Here is a 23,969-nt window from a genome sequence, read left to right on the forward strand (position 1 = left end):
TCCCACCTTCAGGAGGCAGCCAGGCCCCAGGTGCCATGTCCTTTCACAGCCACAGCAGCTTCTGGAAAAAGAGAACAGTTCTGCTGTTTGTTCACCCTGTAAGTAGAGCTCTAAAGGGGTGTGTGTGTGTGTGTGTGTGTGTGTGTGTGTGTGTGCTCTAAAGGTGTGTGTGCTCTAAAGGTGTGTGTGTGTGTGTGTGCTCTAAAGGTGTGTGTGCTCTAAAGGTGTGTGTGTGTGTGTGTGTGTGCTCTAAAGGTGTGTGTGCTCTAAAGGGGTGTGTGTGTGTGTGTGTGCCGGGATACTGTGGATGCTCTAAGGGGGGTGTGTGTGTGTGTGTGTGTGTGTGTGTGTGTATGTATGAGAGATACTGCGGGTGCTCTAAGGGTGTGTGTGTGTGTGTGTATGAGAGATACTGCGGGTGCTCTAAGGGGATGTGTGTGTATGAGAGATACTGCAGGTGCTCTAAGGGTGTGTGTGTGTGTGTATGAGAGATACTGCGGGTGCTCTAAGGGTGTGTGTGTGTGTGTGTATGAGAGATACTGCGGGTGCTCTAAGGGTGTGTGTGTGTGTGTATGAGAGATACTGCGGGTGCTCTAAGGGTGTGTGTGTGTATGAGAGATACTGCGGGTGCTCTAAGGGTGTGTGTGTGTGTGTATGAGAGATACTGCGGGTGCTCTAAGGGGATGTGTGTGTATGAGAGATACTGCGGGTGCTCTAAGGGTGTGTGTGTGTGTGTATGAGAGATACTGCGGGTGCTCTAAGGGTGTGTGTGTGTGTGTGTGTGTGTGTGTATGAGAGATACTGCAGGTGCTCTAAGGGTGTGTGTGTGTGTGTGTGTATGAGAGATACTGCGGGTGCTCTAAGGGGGTGTGTGTGTGTGTGTGTATGAGAGATACTGCAGGTGCTCTAAGGGTGTGTGTGTGTGTGTGTATGAGAGATACTGCGGGTGCTCTAAGGGGGTGTGTGTGTGTGTGTGTATGAGAGATACTGCGGGTGCTCTAAGGGTGTGTGTGTGTGTGTGTGTGTGTGTGTATGAGAGATACTGCGGGTGCTCTAAGGGGGTGTGTGTGTGTGTGTGTGTGTGTGTTTAAGAGATACTGCGGGTGCTCTAAGGGGGTGTGTGTGTGTGTTCGAAGGGGTGGGTGTGTGTGTGGGGTGTGTTCTAAGGGGTGTATGTGTGAGAGAGATACTGCGGGTGCTCTAAGGGTGTGTGTGTGTGTGTGTGTGTTTGAGAGATACTGCGGGTGCTCTAAGGGGGTGTGTGTGTGTATGAGAGATACTGCGGGTGCTCTAAGGGGGTGTGTGTGTGTGTGTGTGTGTGTGTGTTTGAGAGATACTGCGGGTGCTCTAAGGGGGTGTGTGTGTGTGTTCGAAGGGGTGGGTGTGTGTGTGGGGTGTGTTCTAAGGGGTGTATGTGTGAGAGAGATACTGCGGGTGCTCTAAGGGTGTGTGTGTGTGTGTGTGTGTTTGAGAGATACTGCGGGTGCTCTAAGGGGGTGGGTGTGTGTGTTCGAAGGGGTGTATGTGTGAAAGAGATACTGCGGGTGCTCTAAGGGGGTGTGTGTGTGTGTGTGTGTGTTTGAGAGATACTGTGGGTGCTCTAAGGGGGTGGGTGTGTGTGTGTGTTTGAGAGATACTGCGGGTGCTCTAAGGGTGTGTGTGTGTGTGTTTGAGAGATACTGCGGGTGCTCTAAGGGTGTGTGTGTGTGTGTGTGTGTGTTTGAGAGATACTGCGGGTGCTCTAAGGGTGTGTGTGTGTGTGTTTGAGAGATACTGCGGGTGCTCTAAGGGGGTGTATGTGTGTGTGTGTGTGTTTGAGAGATACTGCGGGTGCTCTAAGGGGGTGGGTGTGTGGGGGGGTGTGTTCGAAGGGGTGTATGTGTGAGAGAGATACTGCGGGTGCTCTAAGGGTGTGTGTGTGTGTGTGTGTGTTTGAGAGATACTGCGGGTGCTCTAAGGGTGTGGGTGTGTGTGTGTGTGTGTATGAGAGATACTGCGGGTGCTCTAAGGGGGTGGGTGTGTGGGGGGGTGTGTTCTAAGGGGTGTATGTGTGAGAGAGATACTGCGGGTGCTCTAAGGGGGTGTGGGTATGTGGGGGGGTGTGTTCTAAGGGGTGTATGTGTGAGAGAGATACTGTGGGTGCTCTAAAGGGTGTGTGTGATACTGCGGGTGCTCTAAGAGGGGTGTGTGTGTGCTCTTAAGTGACCATGAGGAAGCACCCCCACCCATGACCACAGCGCAGCCAGTCACCCCTCTGTGTTCCTGTTTGAACAACTGCTTCCTTAACAACACATCTAATAAGGTAATAAGACATTCAAACTTTTCACACTGAAACCTTCAGAACTCGAAGGAGCCTAAGTTTGACACAGCTTTTCACATTCTCAAATAATTCTCTCAAGACTCAATAAGCAGAAAACGGGAACAGAAAGTCAGAATTGGATATAGAATTCAGATTTTTTTCTTTCAAAGACACATTTTATACAACTTTCAACATTTATACTTTCAAACAAAAGGAGCAAAAAATACACCGAGTACTAAAAAAAAAAAATCAAAACAGAAGTAATACAATTTTAATTTCAATATTTTAAAATACAGAAATTGAAAAGTAGGAATACCAAATACAACTTCAAACAAGTCACTTGTCCTTCTCTATAATAATCAATGTAAACTACTTAAAAACTTACAAATTTAAAACAGAAACAAAATAAATACTGTACACTTTCCCTGCCTGCAGGCAAAAGATGGGAAATACTGTTATGAATCCGAAAAAAAAAAAAATGCTCTTAAAGCTTCAGCATCCCACTTCCCAGCCACACCCCACTCCACCGTCACAGTGTGCTTCTGTATTCAAAGGACACACATGTGCACACACGCTGACTGCCTACCCACACAACAAGACACTACTCTGCAGACACCCCGAACAAGAAAGGCTACCAGTCACCTGGGACCATGGGCATGAGAATTAGGTCAGGAAAGTCAGTCAGGCTAGCAAAACATTACTACAAAACTAGTAAATACCAGAGCCAACAACTGTCCCTTTTCAAATTTCACAGATTTCAACCCCCTAAAACCAAGACTACCCCTCCCTGTCACCACCCTCTACCCTCCCCCTTGCCCCCCCAAATCAAACAAACCTGCTGAAGCACTGGCGAAGTTAGACATTTCACAGCAATGTGAAAATTCATATTATATAATCTCTTAAAATGAACCTTTTCACCCTCTTTCCACAGCATGAAACTGTTATGGCTTAATTTATATTAAAAGTAGAAAAGTCTTTTCGGAAGGAAACGCGGTCTGCCAAGATGCATGTGCATTTCCTGATCAGTGCTATTTCATACCTAACAACTGCATGACTTGCTTTGCAGTCAGAAGCTGTTTTTTGGAAAAACTGAGGTTATAGCTTTTGATTCAGTCTAACCATAAATGTAAGGCCCTTAGTTTGGTTTAGGTTTCTTTTGCAAGATAAAATAACCTTGGGGTTCACTTAGCAAGTTACACCTCAGGTCCCTGACTATAATGTGGAAGTTATATGTAAGCTTTGCAAAAATAAAAGGTGAATCCTATGAATCTTAGAGGGAAGAAATGATTCTAGGCAAGGAATCAACTCCTTATTATATATTACACCTGCTGCTGGTAATGGTTACCCACCAAAATCCACCAAAGAAATATGAGTATTTCTGGGTTATTTTTTTTCCTGCAAAATATTATATATTCTAGCACTTATGATCATTGTTTTGGTGAAAAATCTTGGGGGAAAACAGCTGACACTTTGAAAACAAAATGGCCAAAATAAAACTGGGTGGAGGCAAGGTTTGTCTTTATGATTAAGTTTCATTTAAGGTTGTCTTCTGAAATAAAAGTGAATTCAGAACGTCACAGGTCTTGCATAGGTAAACTACTTGGAGGTCTTGGGCTACGTGGTAGCCAAGGTTTATTAGTGAAATAGTGCAGAGCAGATAAAACTTTTTGGAAGAATCACTGAACACAGTTTCAAAAAGGCTTTAACAAAAAGAAAATTCAGTATTACACTTGTTAAGACAAAACTTCAGGACACTAGAAAAGGACAGGAAGGGTGACAGGGAGACTCTAAGGAGTAGAATGCAGGTAAATGAGTATTAAGTTTCCTCTACCCACTGAAGAAGAAAAGAAATACCATAACAGAATAAAACCACAGTCTGACAAGCTAATTGCTTTGGAAATAGGCATTTGCTTCTTAATGTCCTTAACTTAAATTTTTAGGTAAGGGGTATCAAATATTTGACTTATGGCATGACGTTTACTGAAAAATAAAAAAATAAGGGAAGGTTGTTTAGTAAGGCTACAGCATTAAAATTACATTACGTTCAACAGCAATATAGTGAGTATGTCACTTCCTCTGTCTTTCCCCCAGCTTCTAGGAAGCATATCGACATCACCCACCACAGACGAGCCGAGGCTGCAGTGTCCCAGAAAAGGGGCTGCCGCAGGGAGCAAAGTACCAGAGGCCTAGTATCCACCAAGCCCCCAGCTGGTCACTGCCCTCTCTGGGTTTCATCTGTCTCTTTTCTCAAGCTAAAGATCAGATGTTCAACCTTCTCAAAACGGCTTTAAATGAAAATCTGGGGCATCTGAAAATGACTGATGACCTTTAACTTCTCTTTTTGGAGGAAGCAATTAGCTTAATAACTAATGAGAAAAAATGAATTTTTGAAAAAATTTCAAATTTATAATGAAGCCCTCGTCTTTTAATATGAAATCATAAAATGCTTATACACTGCAATAGCTACTACAGCAGTAGTATACTGGGCCATACAGTCATTCATCAACTCTTTGAGGAGCTGACATCACGAGAGAACACTTCTTGCAAAAAGCAGAATCTCTTCTCCTGAAGCTTCCAGCCAAGACTCCCTTCCTACACTACAGGGGTTTCTCTCTACCCAATGCGCCACTGTTGGCCAACTCAGAGCTGTCTTTGCTCAGAGCTGATCCCCCATTATCCTTCCACCTTATTTTCCTGCCCTACTACCGTGAGTAGTTGCTAAACCATCCTAATTCCATAATTTATTTTACCCTATTCTAGTGCCTTGAAGAGTACGCAGAATGTGTGAAGCAGTAATCTTTGAGAAGAACTCAAAAACTAATTTTAATTACTTTAAATCATCTAATCATCTTAATGATTACTTGGGGATAAACATTCTCACTCTTCTCCACAAACTATCTCATTCCTTTTTCTTTCACCTCACACACTGATTCTGAGTTTAATTCAGCACCTTTTAGAGACTCTTCAGTTTTTTTTTAGGTAGCATGCTCTGGGCACATATTTGATATGAAGCAAATTTTATGAGTAACAGCAGTTTTCATTTAAAAATGCACATAAATGTGCATTCGTTGTCAGTTGTAACTTATCATAAATTCTCTGCAAGTATGAAGTGTAATTAGATTAACACTTTTCTATGTTTTTCTTAACTGAGTTTTGATCCAAATTTACAAATGAGAAAGCTAAGACTCAGAAAGAATAAGTGACTTATTCAAGGTCACACAACTGAAATATAAAGGGCAGAACCTGGACAAACACCCAGGTCTTCTGCTCCTTTCATGCTATAACATGCTCCTGTGATTATGAACATTAAATTATTAAATTTCGAAAGGTCTTTTAAATTTTGAAAATAATTGTTTTTTTACTTCTATAGTTATAGAGTGTATTTCCACTGAAACTAATAAAGTTATGTCTTGTTTTTTCTATGAATGGGCCCTCTTTTGTTTAAGTTTGCCTAGAAGTGAAAATAATACTGCCTATTTCCTAGAGAATACCTTCAACAGCAGAGACCACAACTCCAACTTTATATCCCCCCACTCCCACAGTACTAAGTAGTGCTGGGCACACAGTAGATGCATGATAAATATCTGATCTCATATGAATAAATACAGTAGAGTTCATTAAAAAGGCAATAATTGGATTAAAAAACAGCAGTATTCAGTGCTGAATATTTTAGTGATACAGATGAGCTTGTTTTCTGAGTTTATAAGATGGTTCTGGTCAGAATTTTCAATTCTGTATGCTTTAAAAATCAACTGATGCTTATTAAGTTCGAAGTATTTCTAGGATATTGGACTATTATGAACTGCCAGCTTTGTAGAGTATACATCATTAATCAATACTGGAGAGCTTAGTAGTATGTGATATTATGAATTAGAGTACAGTGGATCCCAGGTTAACAGAAGTCACTTATTTGAATCAATAAAGGAAAATAATTACCTGCTACTACAATTAAAATTGCATATGTTAAATGACAATTGTTGGTCATTATTTGTATTTGCTTATAACTAACTAAATGCCACCATTGCTGTCTTCCTAAGTTGCAGTGTCTGTAGGGTGGTGTTATTTATAAATGAGACTGAGGGAAAGATGAAAGGTTATTACAGTCGAGTCCAGATGCTGGCAGCAGTCACTTCAAAGTTCAGTCATTTCCACAAGATACAGGGATGCAGCACAGTCAGTGATTTTATAAGAGCTTTGACTATGGAGGTCATTGGATTCAGTGGCTGAATTTTTACCAATTCACAAAAAGTTCACATGTATTCTATTTTAGTGGTTATTTCATCTTACTGAAAGGTTTTAAAATTTAGCCAGTTAATGGGCTAACACTGCCAAAAATGAATCCACAGTACCTTCACTTAGAAGTTCCATATACTGGCTACTTAAAATTAGTATTTATTGGCCTAAGTACACAGGGCAGATACTGGCCACAATTTTAATTCATAAAAATAAATTATTTTCATTTTTATGGCTAAAGGAAAAAAAAAGTCAGGTAATTAAAAATACTTGGAGCTGTGAAAAATGTAAAGACAACAAAAGAACCCAGAGCATAATGTAGCTGGAAAAGAAATGATAATTCTTATTTCTAAACTAAAACCAAAACATGTGTACTATAACACTAAAACGGTTTATCTACAGAAAACCAAAACATCACAGTACTATATTGTGTGGGGAAGGTGGGAGAATCACGCAAACCCACATTTTTGATATCTTGAGATCTGATGACCAACCAAATGACTGACTGTACCTACTTCTTTCCTAGTTTTGGCAAAGTGTAGACAGAGTTTTAAGTCAGCCTATTATAGACATTTAGTACTTCCATAAAAATTCTTCCTGAAACCCAGATAAGACTCAGACAGTGGTCCAGTCATTTAAACCAAAAAGGCTAATTCATAAGATATATCATATATATTCCATGAAATATTGGAATGGAAACAGAGTAAGAAATACTTCTCTTTGAAACCATGAAAGACAATGATATAGACTTCTTTTTTCTTAGCTCTTCAAGTGATACTTAAAAGGGAAAGTCCTGCTACCTTGCTGAGTGAAAAAAAAAAAGACAAATCCATAATATGGCCATATTTCTTTTCCATAAAAATAAATTTTATCCAATTTGCCTGTATTTTTTGTAGGAACTTATAAAATGCTCTATTGTCAGAACTGGAAATATCTCCACCCCACCCCCCAAGAAACAAGAAATTACTTGTTTTTATGTCACAGGCGGAGAGGAAAACATAAGCTATTGCAAGCAGCTGAAAACTGGCATTTAGTAAAAATTGTGCACAAAGGATATAAATGATTCCTTAAAGCTCAACCGGATACTTAACCTCACTATGCACTGGTTAAGTTAGGACAGATGGAAGAAACTGCAGAAAGCACCCATTTTACTCCAAATCCACATCTTAAATAACGCTTTAGAAGGTTAAGAAACAAAAAACTACACACACACACACACACACACACACACACACACACACACACCCAATTCATCTACTCCAACATGCTTGCTTCTATACAACTTAATATAGTATAGTCTTATATTACGGCTTATTATGCAGATTTGAATATTCTAAGTCAAACCATATTTCATATTTTCCAACAGATTAGGTATACAGAATAAAAGCATCATAAAATATAACCTCTGTGGCAGGTGCTGGCCCTGCCCTCCAACACCAGCAGTATGAAGAAGGCCCTCTGGAGTTACAAATGTATTTGGAAAACTACAAACATGACAATTTAACCAAACTTATAATACTTTTCCCACAAGCAGGGAAAAGATATTAAAGCTGTACTCTTTGGGACCCAGATATCATCAGCAAAAGTGAAAATGCAAGAAGCCTATTTTTCTATTTAGAAGAAAACTGCAATGTCAAACGAAATGAGAAATGTGGCGTCTTGAATGTAGTTCTTACACACTGGCTACGAAAGTGTTTCCCTGCAAAGAGAAGAGTCTTGTGTCATCACGAAATGAGGGGGAGTGCAGAGGGAAGGTGGGACATAGGTAATCGACCTGGATAACAGTATGCACCTTGGATGTTAGCAAAAGCGAAGCTAATAGCTTATAAAAAACACATGAAATATATAAAATAAAATGATTTTCATATACATCTTAATTTAAAATAATTAATGCATCAAATCCCTGTTTAAGACTTTAACCTGAATAGCAAATTTAAGAGTCCAGACTAGTTACTGTTACCGTGGCTCTTCCCCACGTGTAACACACGCACTATCAAAAATAATTTAAAAACCTTCACATTCTTAAATCTAAATTAGTGAGATATTTCTCCAGAAATCTTCCAAATAAATAGCTTTAAAAAAGAAAGAATTTAAAAGCTGTTAACTTTAAAAAAAAATCTGTTAAATAAATTACTGATAATTCTTTACCCTATCACTGAAAATAAATCAAAACACTACCAACAACAAAATGAAATTCAAGCCCTGACAAGAGACCCTTTCCAGTTCAAGGTCTCTTTTTAAGGTTCTACCCTCCTTCTTCCTCTCCCCACCAGGTCCAAAATGGTTATTGCTGAGTGGGTGTGGCACAGTGAAAATGCAGCATCAGGTTCATTTTGTTCTTCAGGCAGTGTTCCCTACTGTACATGCAAACTGCTTCAGTGGGGCGCGTGGAAGCTCCAGGCTCCCGCACCCCAAGACCGGTCTCCGAAGGGAATAGTGGCCACGGCCACAGCTCCGTCACACAAAGAAACGTGCGTGGCCATTTCTGTTCAGTTTAAGGATCTTCCCAAGACGTTGCTTGGCTGTTGCCATTCCTTTTTTTGGACGTTTACCTACAAAACACAGCACACCAACAGCAGTGTAAGTAACAGTGAAAATCACAGTTGACAGGACCTGGAAGGCTTAAAGCAGAACAACACGGCAGGCAAAGGCTTTCAGGCGTCTTGAATGGGTCGAGTCACATGCCTGGAAGTCCACTGCTTAAAACCGTTCCAGCTCACCCACGAGATAAGGGCCAACCTCCTTCCTAAGACTTGTAAGACTCTCCCCCGGTCTGAGCCCTGCCTATCTCTTCAGCACCAGCTCTTACCCATCCTGCTTCAAACTGTGCTTCAGCAACGCAACTGCTTCCTACCTCACCCCATGCTGTTTCTTCCCTTTGTCCTACGGGTCACGCTGTCTCCTTCGCCTTCAGTGCTGTCTACACTGTCCCCCCCACCTCAGCATGGCCAACCCATTACCGCCTTTCCAGGATCTACCTCCCCCTCCAGGAAACCCCTCCTGCTCCTCAGGGTTGACTGAGATACCTTCTTCTCTGTCCCCATAGTAATCTGAGCACCTGCTATCAATGTTGTGTCCATACCCAGCAGGCTGTGAGCAATGACTGCAGAGACATGTCTATTTAACTTAACCTACACACATGTGACGTTACCTTTTGTTGCCTGGTTGCTGATAGGTGGTGGATTTGACGCAGGTCTCTTGGTGGGGTGAAGGGGCACTGAAAAGGAAGTTTCACCAACAGGCCTTTCTGGGCTTATACTGCCGTTACTTAGCTGGCACGCCCCTGATATCAAGCTTGAACTCTGCGTATACTTTGCATTCTGAAGGCTTGAGCCACTGCTGTCCACACAATTCCTACTTTGTACTTTCTGACTGATTTCTGATGAAACTTCCTTTTTGATGCATTTCTGGCCTCTGTTTAGATCCTAAGAAAGAAGGAAATAAGGCCAAATTTTTAGGGTTTCTTTAAGATAAGTAGTAACAATTTAAGAGAGAGAAGAAACAGATTACTGAACTTGGGTTTTCTTAACATGAAGTAGCCATAGATGACCCCTCCTGATGGTCATCTCATTCCAATACCTAGTAGCTCTGAAGGATTCAGGTTTTGAAGATGCCTTGTAACTTAAGTTGAGACATCTTCAAGTCAAGAAGAAAACATTATAGATAGATAGATAGATGATTGGTGGGTCTTGAAATCAAAACAGAGAGGGTCCCAACCAGAATTAAAAAGAGAAAAGGAAAAGAACTTTCCATAAACTTGGAAGGAGCATACTGTAGCTGTACTGTTTCATGAAACTAGTTTTAAGTGTGTGTTTGTGTGTGTGTATTAAAGTGAATTTCTGATTGTGTAATGGTGAAGTTTTAAAAACAGCATTAAACACAGACTTGCTTTAAAACAGTCTTACAAATACGCTTGAGCATGAAGAAACAGCTTTTCAATTTAACACACTTTTCTAATACCACTCTAGATTACAAGAAACAGAAATTCTATTTTCTCTAAGGTGATCTTGCTAATCATTTGTCTTCTACTTCTTTATTTTCAAACACAATTATAAAAGCAACAGCTAGATTTAAATAACAGCTTACCTTTTAATACTAAATCCTATAATGCTGAGTTATAAATTTTATAACCAGTGAGGCACTATAAAATCATACATTAATAAGTGAATTCTTAATAGTTAAGGAATTTCTTACCTGACCTTTGTCTCTGGAGCATATCCTCCCATTAAAAGAACTTGTACTTGCCTTTAAAAAATAACTTGGTTCTTTCTCTTTTTATAAAAGTAATTGACAAGTATTTAGAAAATATAGATAAGCCAAATGAAGAACATTAAAACCACCCATATTTCTGTTATTCAGAGAGCAAATGGGGTTGGGAGGCTTGGAGACTCCACTGTGCCACCTAAGAGTTTTGATTCTTTCTTTGGTTGTCATTTTCCAAGGTCTGCAGCAAAAAGGTCATGCTACTGCTGCTGCTACTGCTAAGTCGATTCAGTCATGTCCGACTCTGTGTGATCCCATAGACGGCAGCCCACCAGACTCCTCTGTCCCTGGGATTCTCCAAGCAAGAATACTGGAGTGGGTTGCCATTTCCTCCTCCAAAAAAGGTCATATAGTCTTCCTTTTTTGGTGCTACTGGCAACGTTTTTTTAAAAAAGGTATTTTGGGGGTTCATTTTGTTTGGTATAAGCATTCATACACGAGAATCCTAAGACATCAAGTGTCTTCTCTTGGAGCAGTGACTCTTAATCTGGAGTTAACGAATGGTCTGGGGTGAGGGTGGGGCACAAACATGAGAAAAATGTAAGCACAAGTCATATTTATGGAGAACATTTTTTGGAAAGAAAACATTTTCCTGTAACTGTCATCAAATTCTCAAAGAAATTTGGTATCTAAAAATGCTCAATAAACAACAGCAGAGATTAAAAGGATCCTTGTGGTATTGTGGTACTTTTTTCCTTTCATGTTTCATTCTAGCCAGACATAACCTAAAGGTGTTGGCAGCCAGGAGTTTTTAACTGCTTTCTTAAATAAGTTGCTTTTTTCCAGATAACATTCTATCCATAAGCCTTTCATTGGTTAGTCAGAATCCCTAAAAATGGGCAGCTGTTCAAATGTACATTTAATGATAATTGTTAAGCTTTCTATATCTGGGGGTTGATTACTGATTGCAGTTTTAAAAACAAAAGCAAAAACAGAGCTAATGACAATCCTATTTCAATATTTCAAACCTTGAATATACCTGAAGATTAAATCTGGAAGTTGTATCAAATTGTTTAATCCAGGAAGAACTCCTCAAGTCTTGATCTTCAGTCTTGACATGATATCCTAAAGAGAAATTTTAATTAAAAATCTTCTCACAAACTGGATCTTAAAGAACAAAGTTAGCCTGCTGCTTAAAACTGAAAGTAAATTTATGTTGACATTTTATTTAAAAAATGAGCATGCTAACTCTTTATTCATATACTTTCACCATACTCCTTTCCCTCTCAAAAACAAAACAGTCACCAGCTTGCAATCCAACATGTTAATTATTTCAATTCTCTCAAAGACTGTCTGTCTTTCTTTCTATGGCAGGTTTTGGGCCAGATGCTGGAGGACCTAGATCAAATTCTGTGGCCATCTGTTGTAGATGTAAAACCAAGTGCAATACAGTTTCTCTAAAAATAGTATATTTTCCCATACAGAATAAAGGCATATGTTTGCCTGAATCTGGCAGCATTTCCAGAGAAGCTTTCTTTTCAAGGGGCCAAAGAGATTATAGGAAGACAGAATGGTAAGTGGAAAGACAGAAAAATCCAGATTTGAACTTGAGACTTTTTATTACCAATGCAGCTTTAGGCAAGTTATATAACCTCTTTAAACCTGAGTTTCCTCTTATACAATAAGCAAAGATTTTGAAATCACATGATCTAGTCTTGGGTTCAAATTCCAGTCACCGAGTAGCCATGTAAGTCTGGGCAAGTTAACTCCACTAAATCTTTTTTTCCTTACCTATTAAAGCTACATTACACACACCCCATGTGTCGTTTCAAGAATTAAGTGAAATGAATGCCAAACTCCTGGCACATAGCTGACACAGCTAGGTGGGAATTAACATAATTCCTACAGGAGACTTCAGTTTTAATGTAGTACCATCTTTTCCCTAATCCTCCTCAGATTTTTAGGGAAACAAAATTTCTCCCTAAAGGCAGACAGAAGAGACCACTATGCGGCACCACTGATATTGCCACTGAGTCTTCTCTCTTTCCCAAAGCCTCCTTTTCAAGTAGGAGAGAATACCCCCAAGCAGAAACAGTTCCCTTCCATAAAAGGAAAAAGAGTGGATTGTTCAAATTTAGCACATCAATTAAGACACAAACATTCCTTCCATTCTGATCAGCTTATAAAAGGGAAACAATACTGTCTTGCAAGTCAGAGAACACAACTTCTTAATCCTTTAATTTACATTTTAAGTTATTCTATTTGCATCTAACATTTGTCAACATTTTATACATATATATACATATATATATATATATATATATATAGCCAATATGTCTAACACCATCCCCAACTGAAGATGTTTAATAAACATTTCTTGTTCATAATCTCTAACCTCAAACTAGGATTACAGGGCTATTACGGTGAGGGTTCTGTGTTGTTTTTCAGAGACTTACAATTTATGTTTCTTACCACTTTCCACTGGCTTATCACAGCGATACAACTGCCTGACCTCATGGTTACTGCTGTGGCAGCTGCTGGGGTCCTGGAGAGAGGGTCTTTCACCACCGCAGTCTGTGCTTTGTATCTGCCTTTGTAAACACGTGGAATAGTGCAACCCTGCCATAGACAGCATGCCCTGAATAGCTTCTTCCTCTGTGCTCGTCGAGGTAGGACATTCCCTGAAGGGCAGATCAGCAGAAAAGACAAGAACTTTCTTACTCAAAGGAAATATTTGGTAAAATTTAAAACCAAAACACACACACACACACACACAACAAAAACCCCCAAACAAAACAAACAAAAAATAACAAATGTTTTCCTATCATTTATATCACATTGTAATAAGACCATCATCATCAGCATGCCTACCTTTTAACTGGAATTTCGCTTCGAGATGGCTTCTGGCTCTTTTGAAGGAAGTTCCTCATCACATTAGATTCTTCCTTAAAGTTTGATGTTATCTCCTGTTTCTTTTCATCACCTGAACTTTCAGACTCTTCAGTGGTAAAATTATTTTTCTGAGATAATTAAATGGAGGGAAATCTATATAAGAAATCGGAACAAGTTTGTACAAACTAACCAAAAACACTTTATCCATCTAAAGGGAAAGTAAGAACTTAATTATCATGGAATTATTTCTGTATTTCATATGAAAAAGTGGAAATCTCTAGTTACTGCAGTAACATAATTCCTTAGTTTAAAAAAAACCCACACAGTACAGGCTTTCTTTAACGCAAAACGAAACATAACCTATGAGGAAACATGAGAAACCTGAGAGCTGGATCTCCCTCTACCCTTTCCAAAATCAGACAGAAGCTGTGTTGATCAGATGTAAGTAGTCACATGACAGGGTGTGTGTGTAATTCCCACTGCAGAGAAGGCTCTGTGCCACAAAGGTCAGACAGACAGGCTTTGGGAAAGCTGTCATCCACTTTCCTCCCACATAAAGGAAAGTGGGTGTTCATCTTTCCATCACATAACTCTAAGTTACAGGGTCCCAGGCGTACCAGTGCAGTGCAATCAGGTCCAGAGTCTTCTGAATCAGAAATATCAGAATATTCAGATGATCGATTCCTGAGTTCTGATTTCACACTTGTTAAAAACCCTGAGAAGGAAAATGATCAGAGAAAAAGAGCCATCAGAATTGGAACAAAGTGCCATCCAAAGGCTGTCCAACTCCTTTCTCACTGCTTTCATTGTCTTCATTTCATTCTTCCCCCAAGGACTTTTTCCTTAATTAACCAAGATACAGATTGAAGTGTATTCTTAAAACTTCTGTGGTATTTATCGAATATGGTTTACAACCCTTGCATTATATATTATTGACTATTATATATTTCTTCCCAGAAAAAATCTCAACACTGAAATTAGCTATGATGCTTTTCACTTTCTGTTGTGCTTTATTTGTCTCAACAGAAAACAAAACAAAAAAACTCTCCTGGGCCTAAGACACATTCAAGTAGACAGTGAATCCAACAAGCTTATAGACCAGGCTTCACCCTTGCCTCTCTTTCCCCACAGCACTTTCAGGTAGCAACTGCTGGTTAAAGTTTCCATTGATCAGCTGCCTCTCCCCTGGCATGTGAACAAATGTAGAGTCACAACAATAACATACTTATCTGGAATTAGCAGGAACTGAGGTATTCGGCATGGATTAAATAATGTTAATTATCTAGAACTTTCACTTATCAAGTACTAAAATGTTTAACTACTTTTTAAGATAGAAGGGTATATGGAGGCTCTGAAAAATGTTGAGAAAATGAAGACTTCATTCAAAGAAGATCTCAAGGAGGAGGAGGTGTTACTATTCATTGCATTGATGGTAACCAATTAACAACCAAGTAGAGGCCTTCTTGTCAATATGCAATCAAATAAAATAATACTTGAGTTACTAATAGCTTCAGATCAGCCAGTTATATATGTCTCCTAATTCTGAAAACTGTATGTATATTAGCTAAAATTATCTTGGAAACTGCACTACATTTGCAACTGCTTCATAATTTGGAGTAGAGGCCCATAAAATGCATGAGCTTTTATGTGACTCTTGTAAAAACTGTCATTAGATGAGGGTGTCACTGGCCGATGACATCCTTGTCACTAATACCACCTTCCCCGGCTGCCACCCCTCATTGGGAGGTCACATTCAGCATTTCCCTGATGGAGAGATGACTCAGAAATGCTCCAGATTTCTCAAAAGAGTATTAGGGACGTAAGAAATTTTAATCCTACTACTAATTTAAGCACTTTAAAATGAGCGAGTTACCTGTCATATTATTAGCATATTAATAATGAACAGACCTTTAAAATGACCATTAAAACAAACATACTGTTAAGTGGTTTTTGAGACTCTTCATTCTCCACTCCCTCTATTCCTGAACTCTCTTCCATCTTCACTTTTGCCTTTTTTGTCCTTCTCTTATCCTCTTCATTTTCACTATCTGCTGTATAAAGACTCTGATCTGTGAAGGGTTGTCTCTCATCCCTATATATAGAGGGAAAAATAATCAGTCAGAAAATAGTGCAACTGTGCAGCCAAACAGTATCACACCCTCCTTACTTTGCAGAGCAAACTGAGAACTGAGACAGTTTCCCCATATTTCAGGCAGGTGTGCAATGGTCTGGACCCGGAATAAAATGGACAGAGCGAATCCACAGAAAACTAAATGCTCTGATACTTTGATCTACTTCACGTACTTAATTATCCTTCCATTTGTCAGCAGCAATCGAAGATCATTATCTTTCGCTCTCCATTCAGGTACTGTGGAAGATGGCTGGAGATGTTTGTTGAATTTTCCGTTCAGTTTTGAGCTCAAGATGTCCTTAAAGTATAAAAACAGAACTTACTTAACCTCCACCCTCAAATATACCTGCTTGACAAGTAAAGGAGCAGGATAGTATACCACCACCTCCCCCTGCCCCCGGCCCCACTGCCCCACATCCTAAGAGTGCTGGGCAGCCTCCAAGGCTAGGGCATTTGCAGTGCTGCAACATGGAAACTAAATGGTTCCTAAAACCAGAATGAATGTGGTTCATCTTTCTGTAGGGCCAGTAACAGTAAAACACACTCTACAAAGCAGAATATAAAATCTGCCTCACGTGAATTCAGACATTTCACTCTTGTAGAAAGCTGAAAAACTGGAGACGTACTGCCGTCATGTACTTTGAATTCGCTTTCCCTTGTTTCCCCCTAACTGCTGGGTCCTTGCCGGTCCCCCTATTTCTGACCTAATCTCTAGTCCTCCCACCAGGTACTCTCAGCAATTTACGGGTCACCACCCTGCTATCGCCAGGAACAAAGGCCACCGAGTGACATAAAGGCACAACGGTAGCTGGTTTTTAAAACATAAAGAATATTTCCTTTAATATTTTTCTTTAATAATACATAGAGCTTCTTATAATAACCTGAAGCTTCTCCCAGACGGCTATGGGTTGAAGGAGGTTTAGAACAACAAAAGCTTAAAACAGTAGAAATATAATTATATAAAATTTAAACTATTTAAGGAAGCTTTAATTTCTATATAACTTCTGTAAATATGTTAATTCAGAGATACTGCTATCTTTACTCATTTTAAACTGTCCTCTCCTTAAGATGTACAATCATGGATGACATGGATCTCACCACAGGTCAGTGGCATGTTTTACAAAGGCCCCACGCTGAGCTCATGAGTCTGTTAGGCCAGCATTTCTCAAACTGTAATGAGTTTAACAGTCTCCCAGACTAATAGTGATGCATGCTGCTGCTGCTGGGCCAGGGAAAGGCCTACAGCACCTGCACTTTCCTCTGCCTTCAATACTCCTCCTCAAGTCTGTATATCCACCTGACGTCTTCTGCTATGTAAGTTCCTGTCAAATGCACCCACCTGAGAGGTTCTCCGACCACCTCAGCAGAAGCAACCAGCCACCCCAGCCCCTTTATTCCACTGCTCTCTTCCTTTACGACCTTTTTATCTGAAATTACATGACTTTAATACCTGTCTCTGACTTCGATCCTTCCAACTTGAGCTTGGATGGAAGCTACATGAGGGCAGGGCCCTGAGTTCTGCCCACTCTGGTAGCTTCCCAGAGCCTAGAAGAGAACCTGGCACTCAGTAAACACTCCATATACAGGTCAGCAAACCGATGGGACCTGTTCATCCTACTTCTACACGGAAGCAAGTCCCCATCACGAGCAGAAGTGCTGCTGACCCCTAGGGTGCTAAGCAAAGATCAGACAACAAGAATGGCCAGCCTGTTCTCTTTCTATCTTCCTTCTGAAGGCACTTCAGAAACGACTGAGTCTCTCATGTGACCATGGAACAGAAGCTTGCCTCTTCCCAGGGACACATCTCCAGTCTTCTGAGCACCTCCCTCGTGTGGAGCTCCAGGATGTCGAGGTTGGAAGGGGTTCGGACATTGTGGTCTCGAAGTTTTCGCATCCTTCGTCGGGAATGGTATGGGGAAGCTGCTTCACTTGAGGACCGTGAAACTGGACACACAGAAGGGATTCCCTGAGATTTAACTGGTTTGCCGTTTTCCTCCTTTAAGAACAAAATTTGGGGTATTTTTATGACAAGGCCACAAACATAGATGACTAAGTAATCATCTATAAAAATATTTTAGAAAACAAAAAACATTCCTTTTAATCATATAAACAAAAAACACCAAATTATAAAACTTGAACAGTTCTGCTGAGATCTTTTCCCCTTCTCTCTCCCACCTAAAATACTGTGAACATATATCCTTGATTTTCAACATAATTTTAAAGGCTGTGTCATATTCTACTGTAGAGATATAGCATAATTTACTGACCTAATACTTAGGGATAGATATTGTTTTCATTCTTTTACTATCATTTTGGTTCCAAGAGGTGATAGTGGTAAGTGGGTATAGTCATATATCAAGTGTAACTGGAATTGTCTCATTTACTTTATTAAAGTAATGCTAAGTCAGGTATATGCCAGTTAGAAATCATAAACTAATTTATACTTCCTATCAGCAGAGCAAAAATATAGAATTTTATCTTTGCCAATGTGATAAACCATCATTTGAAATCATAAATTATGTGGTAATATGTGGTTGAATACTTTTTCACATATTGAAAATATTTTTCATATTTTTATTGAATTGGCCATTTCCATCTCTTCTTTAGTGAAATTCCTGTTTATATTTTCTTTGTACATTTTTCTACAGCCATTTTGCTGCCTTCTGTACTCCCTACCCTCCAATTAAAAAAAAAAAACAAACCACTTTGGTGACTATTTTTGTCTAATTATTCTTCCAAGAATATTTTACCATTTTCAATTTGTAATACTAATTTGGAATTGACATACTCTAGAAATGACACTCCCATTTATTAAACTAGAGTTTTATTTCTCTTAGTAAAGATTTATAGTTTTTCATATAGACCTACACTTTCTTATTGAGTGTATTCCTAGTTTTGGTTGTTGTTGTTATATATGATATTTATATACCTATACATTTACATATATTAAAATTAAATATATGACTTTTTACTTTAAAAATTCATTTATATGCAGCTCTTCAAAAACATAAAATAATCTCCTACTATATCTGAACATGTTGAGAATTATATGAAATACTCTATCCAAGGATATTAAACCCAACATTTTAATACCTCTTTTTTGTTTCCCAAATACAGCCCTGATCTGAGCCGTTAAATCATCAGCATCCATTCCTCCACTTAACTTCCTTTCAGTTCAAGCTGGACACTAAAATAGAACCACCTTCCTGAAGAATTACTTTAATTAAAATCCCCTATCTTTAACACCTAGAATATCTTCTAATTAATAAAATACCTAATCTCCCACTTTATGGGCTTTTATCAAAGGGCATATACCTAACCCAGTTGTCATAATATTTTCAGTTGAGTGGGTCTCCTTGCCCCAACCCTCTTTCCAATCCAGCTTCACCGGTTCTTACTCATCTTAACATGTATTCATCTTTGCATTGCAGAAATGAATGACATCTGAAAGTTTTGTCTATTCTGTATTTTTTCATTTTTGGAGTAACCTGAAGAACCTGAAGTAACTCGGTAACTACATCCTTATTACTTCATTATGATAAAACATTCCAGATTTCTCTGTAGGGCTTTGAAACCCTGAAACTTCTTTCAAGAATGTCGAGGCTTTCCAATATTTGTAGTATGGTGGTAGATCCAACTGCCTCTCAAAGTAGATAGGAACCAAGCATTTAGATGATAGTTTCTACTCTTACCTCTATTGCTCGAATTACTTTAGAAAGTTCTTTAATAAGATGTCCAGGTCTAACATTGTCTGGAATTTCAAAGGCATGTTCAGATACAAGCTGTATTTGGATTAACAAAGATAAGACAACCAAAGTTATTTACATTTTAAGATGTAAAAACTAATCGATTTTTAGATTCTCTAGATTTCATAGACACAGTCAAATACCAAGAAGCCAGGTCTCAGAACTCATGGAGCTGGTTTCATATCTTCTAAGGAGATCCTTATTAACTTATGAAATCCTTTTACTTTGAGTTAAACATGGACTTGTCTTTCTGTGAATTTTGCTCAATATGGACTAAAAGCCTACTGTAATTCTAAATACTACTATAATTAGTAAAGAAACTAAGCCTTAAATTTAATTCATAATACAAAAGGATTTGTAAGGGGAAACACAGGCACTAAAATAATCCTAGCTTCTCATGGTAAGTCTAATTCATAAAGTCTTTTTTTTTTTTTTGCTTTTCAAAAGTAAAACAGGAAAAAGATTCCATCAATAGGAAAGAGGAATTAATTGGCGAGTTACCATATCTACTGAAGTGCAAACTGCTATCATTATTTTATTATGTCTAATTCCAAATATTAATCTGTTTATCTAAGAACAGGCTTCCCAGGTGGCTCAGTGGTAAAGAATGCACCTGCGATGCAGGTTCAATCCTTGGGTCAGGAAGATCCCCTGGAGAAGGAAATGGCAACCCACTTCAGTTTTCTTGCCTGGGAAATCCCATGGACAGAGGAGCCTAGTGGGCTACAGTCCATGGGGTTGAACTGAACACAACTTAGCGACTAAACAACAACCAAATCTAATAACATTTGACCTTTAGATGCCCTTAACATACTTATTGCTACTCCTGCTTTATATCCTCTCCCTGGTTTTAGCATAATTTATTAAAACAAACTAACAATAACAGTAACACTAAGTGCGAACTATGTGCCAGGCTGAGCAACAACAAATTAAATAACAACAACAAGAAAATAACTGAGCGACTGAACAACAGCAAATGTGCCAGGCAAGATACAGCTGAGTACGTTACAGATGTTAACTCATAAATCACTTCAACACTAGACAAGAGGTTCTACTAGGACTCTCATTGTACAGGTTCGCGCTTTATCAGCAGCACAGCTGAGACTTGAATCCAAGCCTCTGACTCTGGAGTCCACACCCTGAACCACTAGGCTACTAAGCTGCCTCTCAGTTTAGAGCAAGGTTAACAATTAACTACAAACATCATGCTTTTAAAAGTGTACTTCAGATGTAATGAATTAACAGTATCTATTATTGATGAACTTTGTTGTTGTTCAGTTGCTTGGTCATGTCCGACTCTTTTCAACCCCGTGGACTGCGGCACGCCAGGCTCCTCTGTCCTCACTGTGCGTCAAAATCACCCACAAGTTTGTTACAGACAAAGGTTCATAGCCTACTACAGATCTATTATACCAAAATCTCTCTGGAAAAAAGGTTATTTCTAAAAATCTCTATAGGCAATTTTGATAAACACACAAGCTTGAGAACAACTTGTCTAAAGCTTTCAGAAGGAAAGGAATTACACAGTTTTTACAAGACACCCTTTGTTTTTACCTTGTTATATACGATATACTTTTGCAATCTGTTTTTGCCTTTATTTGTCATTTAGATGATGACATCTCTGATGCTGATTTTTATTTTCCTATATGCTTCCACAGTGCCCCTGCTCTAATGGGTATACAGCAATGATAAAAAAAAAAAAAATGAAAGGAAGCATAGAATTATTGGGAGGGTAATCTATTACCCTCAGAGAGTAAAGAACCTGCAGGCAATGCAAGAGACGCAGGTTTGATCCCTGGATGGGGAAGATCCCCGAGAAGGTAATGGCAACCTACTCCAGTACGGCTGCCTGGACAATCCCATGGACAGAGGAGCCTGGCAGGCTACAGTCCATGGGGTCGCAGAGTCGGACTCAACTGACAGACTAACACTTTCCAGTATCTTTTAGGTGGCTCAGTAGTAAAGAATCCGCCAGTCAATGCAGGTGATGCAGGTTTAATCCCTGGGTCGGGAAGATCCCCTGGAGTAGGAAATGGCAACTCAGTCCAGTATTCCTGCCTGGAATATTCCATGGACAGAGGAGCCTGGTGTGACAATCCATGGGGTCACAAAGAGTCAGACACAACTGAGTGACTGAACACAAGCACACAGCAAGTATCTTTTAAGAGCAGGATTTTTATTTCAAGTGCACATTTGAGAAATTAGTAGGGAAATGTATTTTCATCAGATAAAATATTTATCACTTATTAAAGCACTGTGTGTAAAGTTACAGGAAGGAAATAAAGATGAGAAAGTCCCTGTTTTTTAAGAGCTCATAAATGTAGACAATAGGAAATGGACACATTACTTTTAAGTCCACTGGCACAAGAGACATGCTATGGACATACAATGAAAGGACCTATGAATTCCAAATGGAGAGATCTGAGATGACCTCTTAGAGGTGGCAGGATTCACATGCAAACTAGACTACAGTTCAGGGAAAATGGACAGCTCCTGCTTGAGCCTGGACATCTCTTTTCCTTTGTTCTTACATAAGACCAGCAGAGGGATAACAGCATAGACTTTGCAAACACAGAGACCAAGCTTTCGTCTTAGCTCCACCAGTTGTCTTGGGCAAGCACTTAAACTCTGAATCTCAACTTCTCCATATGTAAAATGGGGACAACAAAAGCACCCCAGACTCATTTAGTTGCTCTGAAGAGTAAATGAGTTAGTAAATGCATTTACAGATATAAAGACTAAACACAGTGGTTAGCACACTATGTGAGCACAAAGTTATAATTATTATTCTATATCTACATGTTAATTTCTTAGTCAATATCCCAGATAGTCTCAAATTTACTTTCTTTTCAAGATTAAAGAAATACTAGGTACTTCATTCTCATAAATATAAACAAAAACCAGCACATCTGTATATACTAATAAAACACAGGTTGTACTTCTCAGTTAAAGCATGATTCCTATTCCTTCTACCACTCCCACTCATTGACAAAACAGCATAAGGGCTCTGTTTTCCTGACCTTGCCATATGAAAATTAACAGTTTCCCTGATGGCTCAGATGGTAAAGAATTTGCCTGCAGCACAGGAGACCCAGATTCAATCCCTGGGTTGGGAAGACAGGGAATGGCTACCCACTCCAGTATTCCTGCCTGGAGGATTCCATGGACAGAGGAGCCTGGAGGGGCTATAGTCCATGGGGTTGCAAAGGGCCGTGGACACGACTGAAAGACTAACAATTTCACACTTTTCACTTTCCTGACCTTGCCATATAAAAATTAAGTTATTTCACCAAAGACAACTACTTACTTCTTTTTTCATCCATAATTTTAAAGCAGTATGCAGTGCTTTCACTCCCTGTACTAGGTAAGTCTGAGGCTGGAAACCATCCTCTCTCAATTCTGTGGGAATGAAGTTAAGGGGGAAAGGAGTTAGGTTCCGTGGCAAAGTGTTTAACTTTAGGTTTTGAGTAACCACCAAATATCAAACAAGTTAATAGAGAGGGAAAAAAGTGAAATAAGAAACAATCAATTGACAAGATGAGAAAGAAAAAGAAACTGAACTACACTAAAAACTAACTACTACCTCCATCTCACACAGCAGCACCACTTTCAAGACACCCACCTCCACACAGTGCTACACGGTGTGAGATGGGGTTCTTACTACTTGTTCCTTCCAAAGAAAGTGAGCCCCCCTCACCCCTTCTCAGGAAAGAAACCATGAATGAGTTCCATCATTTAATTCTGGGCATGCTATCCTGCGAAAACAGTCATTGATTTGCTTCTTTTCATTCTACCCTTTCTTCTTGTGCAACTTTTAAATGAGAAAACCCCCAATGTTTAGAATAGACTTTGCTGTTTAATCTGTTTATATCTCTTATTCTGTGGAAGTTAATTATAATAGTAGCTCTATTTCCAAACTTACTAGAAATGTAAGACAACACAAAAACTAGATCGACTGTATTCTCATGGGCACAAGGGTAAAGCAAAATAGATAAAAGTTAGAAGTGACACTGAGTCTCCAACTTGACTGCTCAAAAATCATTAAACCAATACTAAAACACTAAAATCTAAAAAGCCACATAAAAATGTAGCTTTCACATTTAAAGGGATATTCCCCCACCCACCCGCCCCCCAAAACCATTCTTCTTCAGCCACAGATGCACAGCCTGACACTAGCTGGTTTGCACTAACAGGTGCCTTATACTGACCACGTAACGGTCACAACAGTAACAGCACAGGCACCACCTGATTCTCTCAGGACAAGAGAATTATTCCCTTGAATTTTTTTAAAGCAAATGCTTGGGGACAAATATTAAGTAACAGTCTTTGGCTTCAACTACGTTTTTTGCTAGGGAGGCACTTTCACATGCCTGATAATCTGTGCAGGTGACTAGAGTCCCAGGAGAAAGAACACTTTTCAGTACTACCTGTGTGGTTCCAATGCAGCAGTTCATGTATTTTTACA

At 39.3% G+C, this 23,969-nt stretch overlaps 1 protein-coding gene across 1 annotated transcript in view; it reads right to left on the reverse strand.

The window, feature by feature from the left end:
• Window positions 1-2,554: 2,554 nt before the first annotated feature.
• KDM7A (lysine demethylase 7A) overlaps window positions 2,555-23,969 on the reverse strand; it is a 75,294-nt gene continuing 53,879 nt past the window's right edge. The window contains exons 10-20 of the mRNA XM_043871604.1: window positions 22,812-22,903; window positions 19,451-19,540; window positions 17,545-17,754; window positions 15,932-16,056; window positions 15,565-15,719; window positions 14,245-14,342; window positions 13,607-13,755; window positions 13,208-13,416; window positions 11,775-11,860; window positions 9,684-9,957; window positions 2,555-9,084 (exon numbers count right to left, since the gene is read on the reverse strand). Coding sequence (XP_043727539.1) covers window positions 8,990-9,084; window positions 9,684-9,957; window positions 11,775-11,860; window positions 13,208-13,416; window positions 13,607-13,755; window positions 14,245-14,342; window positions 15,565-15,719; window positions 15,932-16,056; window positions 17,545-17,754; window positions 19,451-19,540; window positions 22,812-22,903 — 1,583 coding nt within the window. The 3' untranslated portion in view covers window positions 2,555-8,989. The remainder of the gene's footprint in view (window positions 9,085-9,683; window positions 9,958-11,774; window positions 11,861-13,207; window positions 13,417-13,606; window positions 13,756-14,244; window positions 14,343-15,564; window positions 15,720-15,931; window positions 16,057-17,544; window positions 17,755-19,450; window positions 19,541-22,811; window positions 22,904-23,969) is intronic.

The sequence above is a fragment of the Cervus elaphus genome, chromosome 18, assembly GCF_910594005.1.
Source record: "Cervus elaphus chromosome 18, mCerEla1.1, whole genome shotgun sequence".
NCBI lineage: Eukaryota > Metazoa > Chordata > Mammalia > Artiodactyla > Cervidae > Cervus > Cervus elaphus.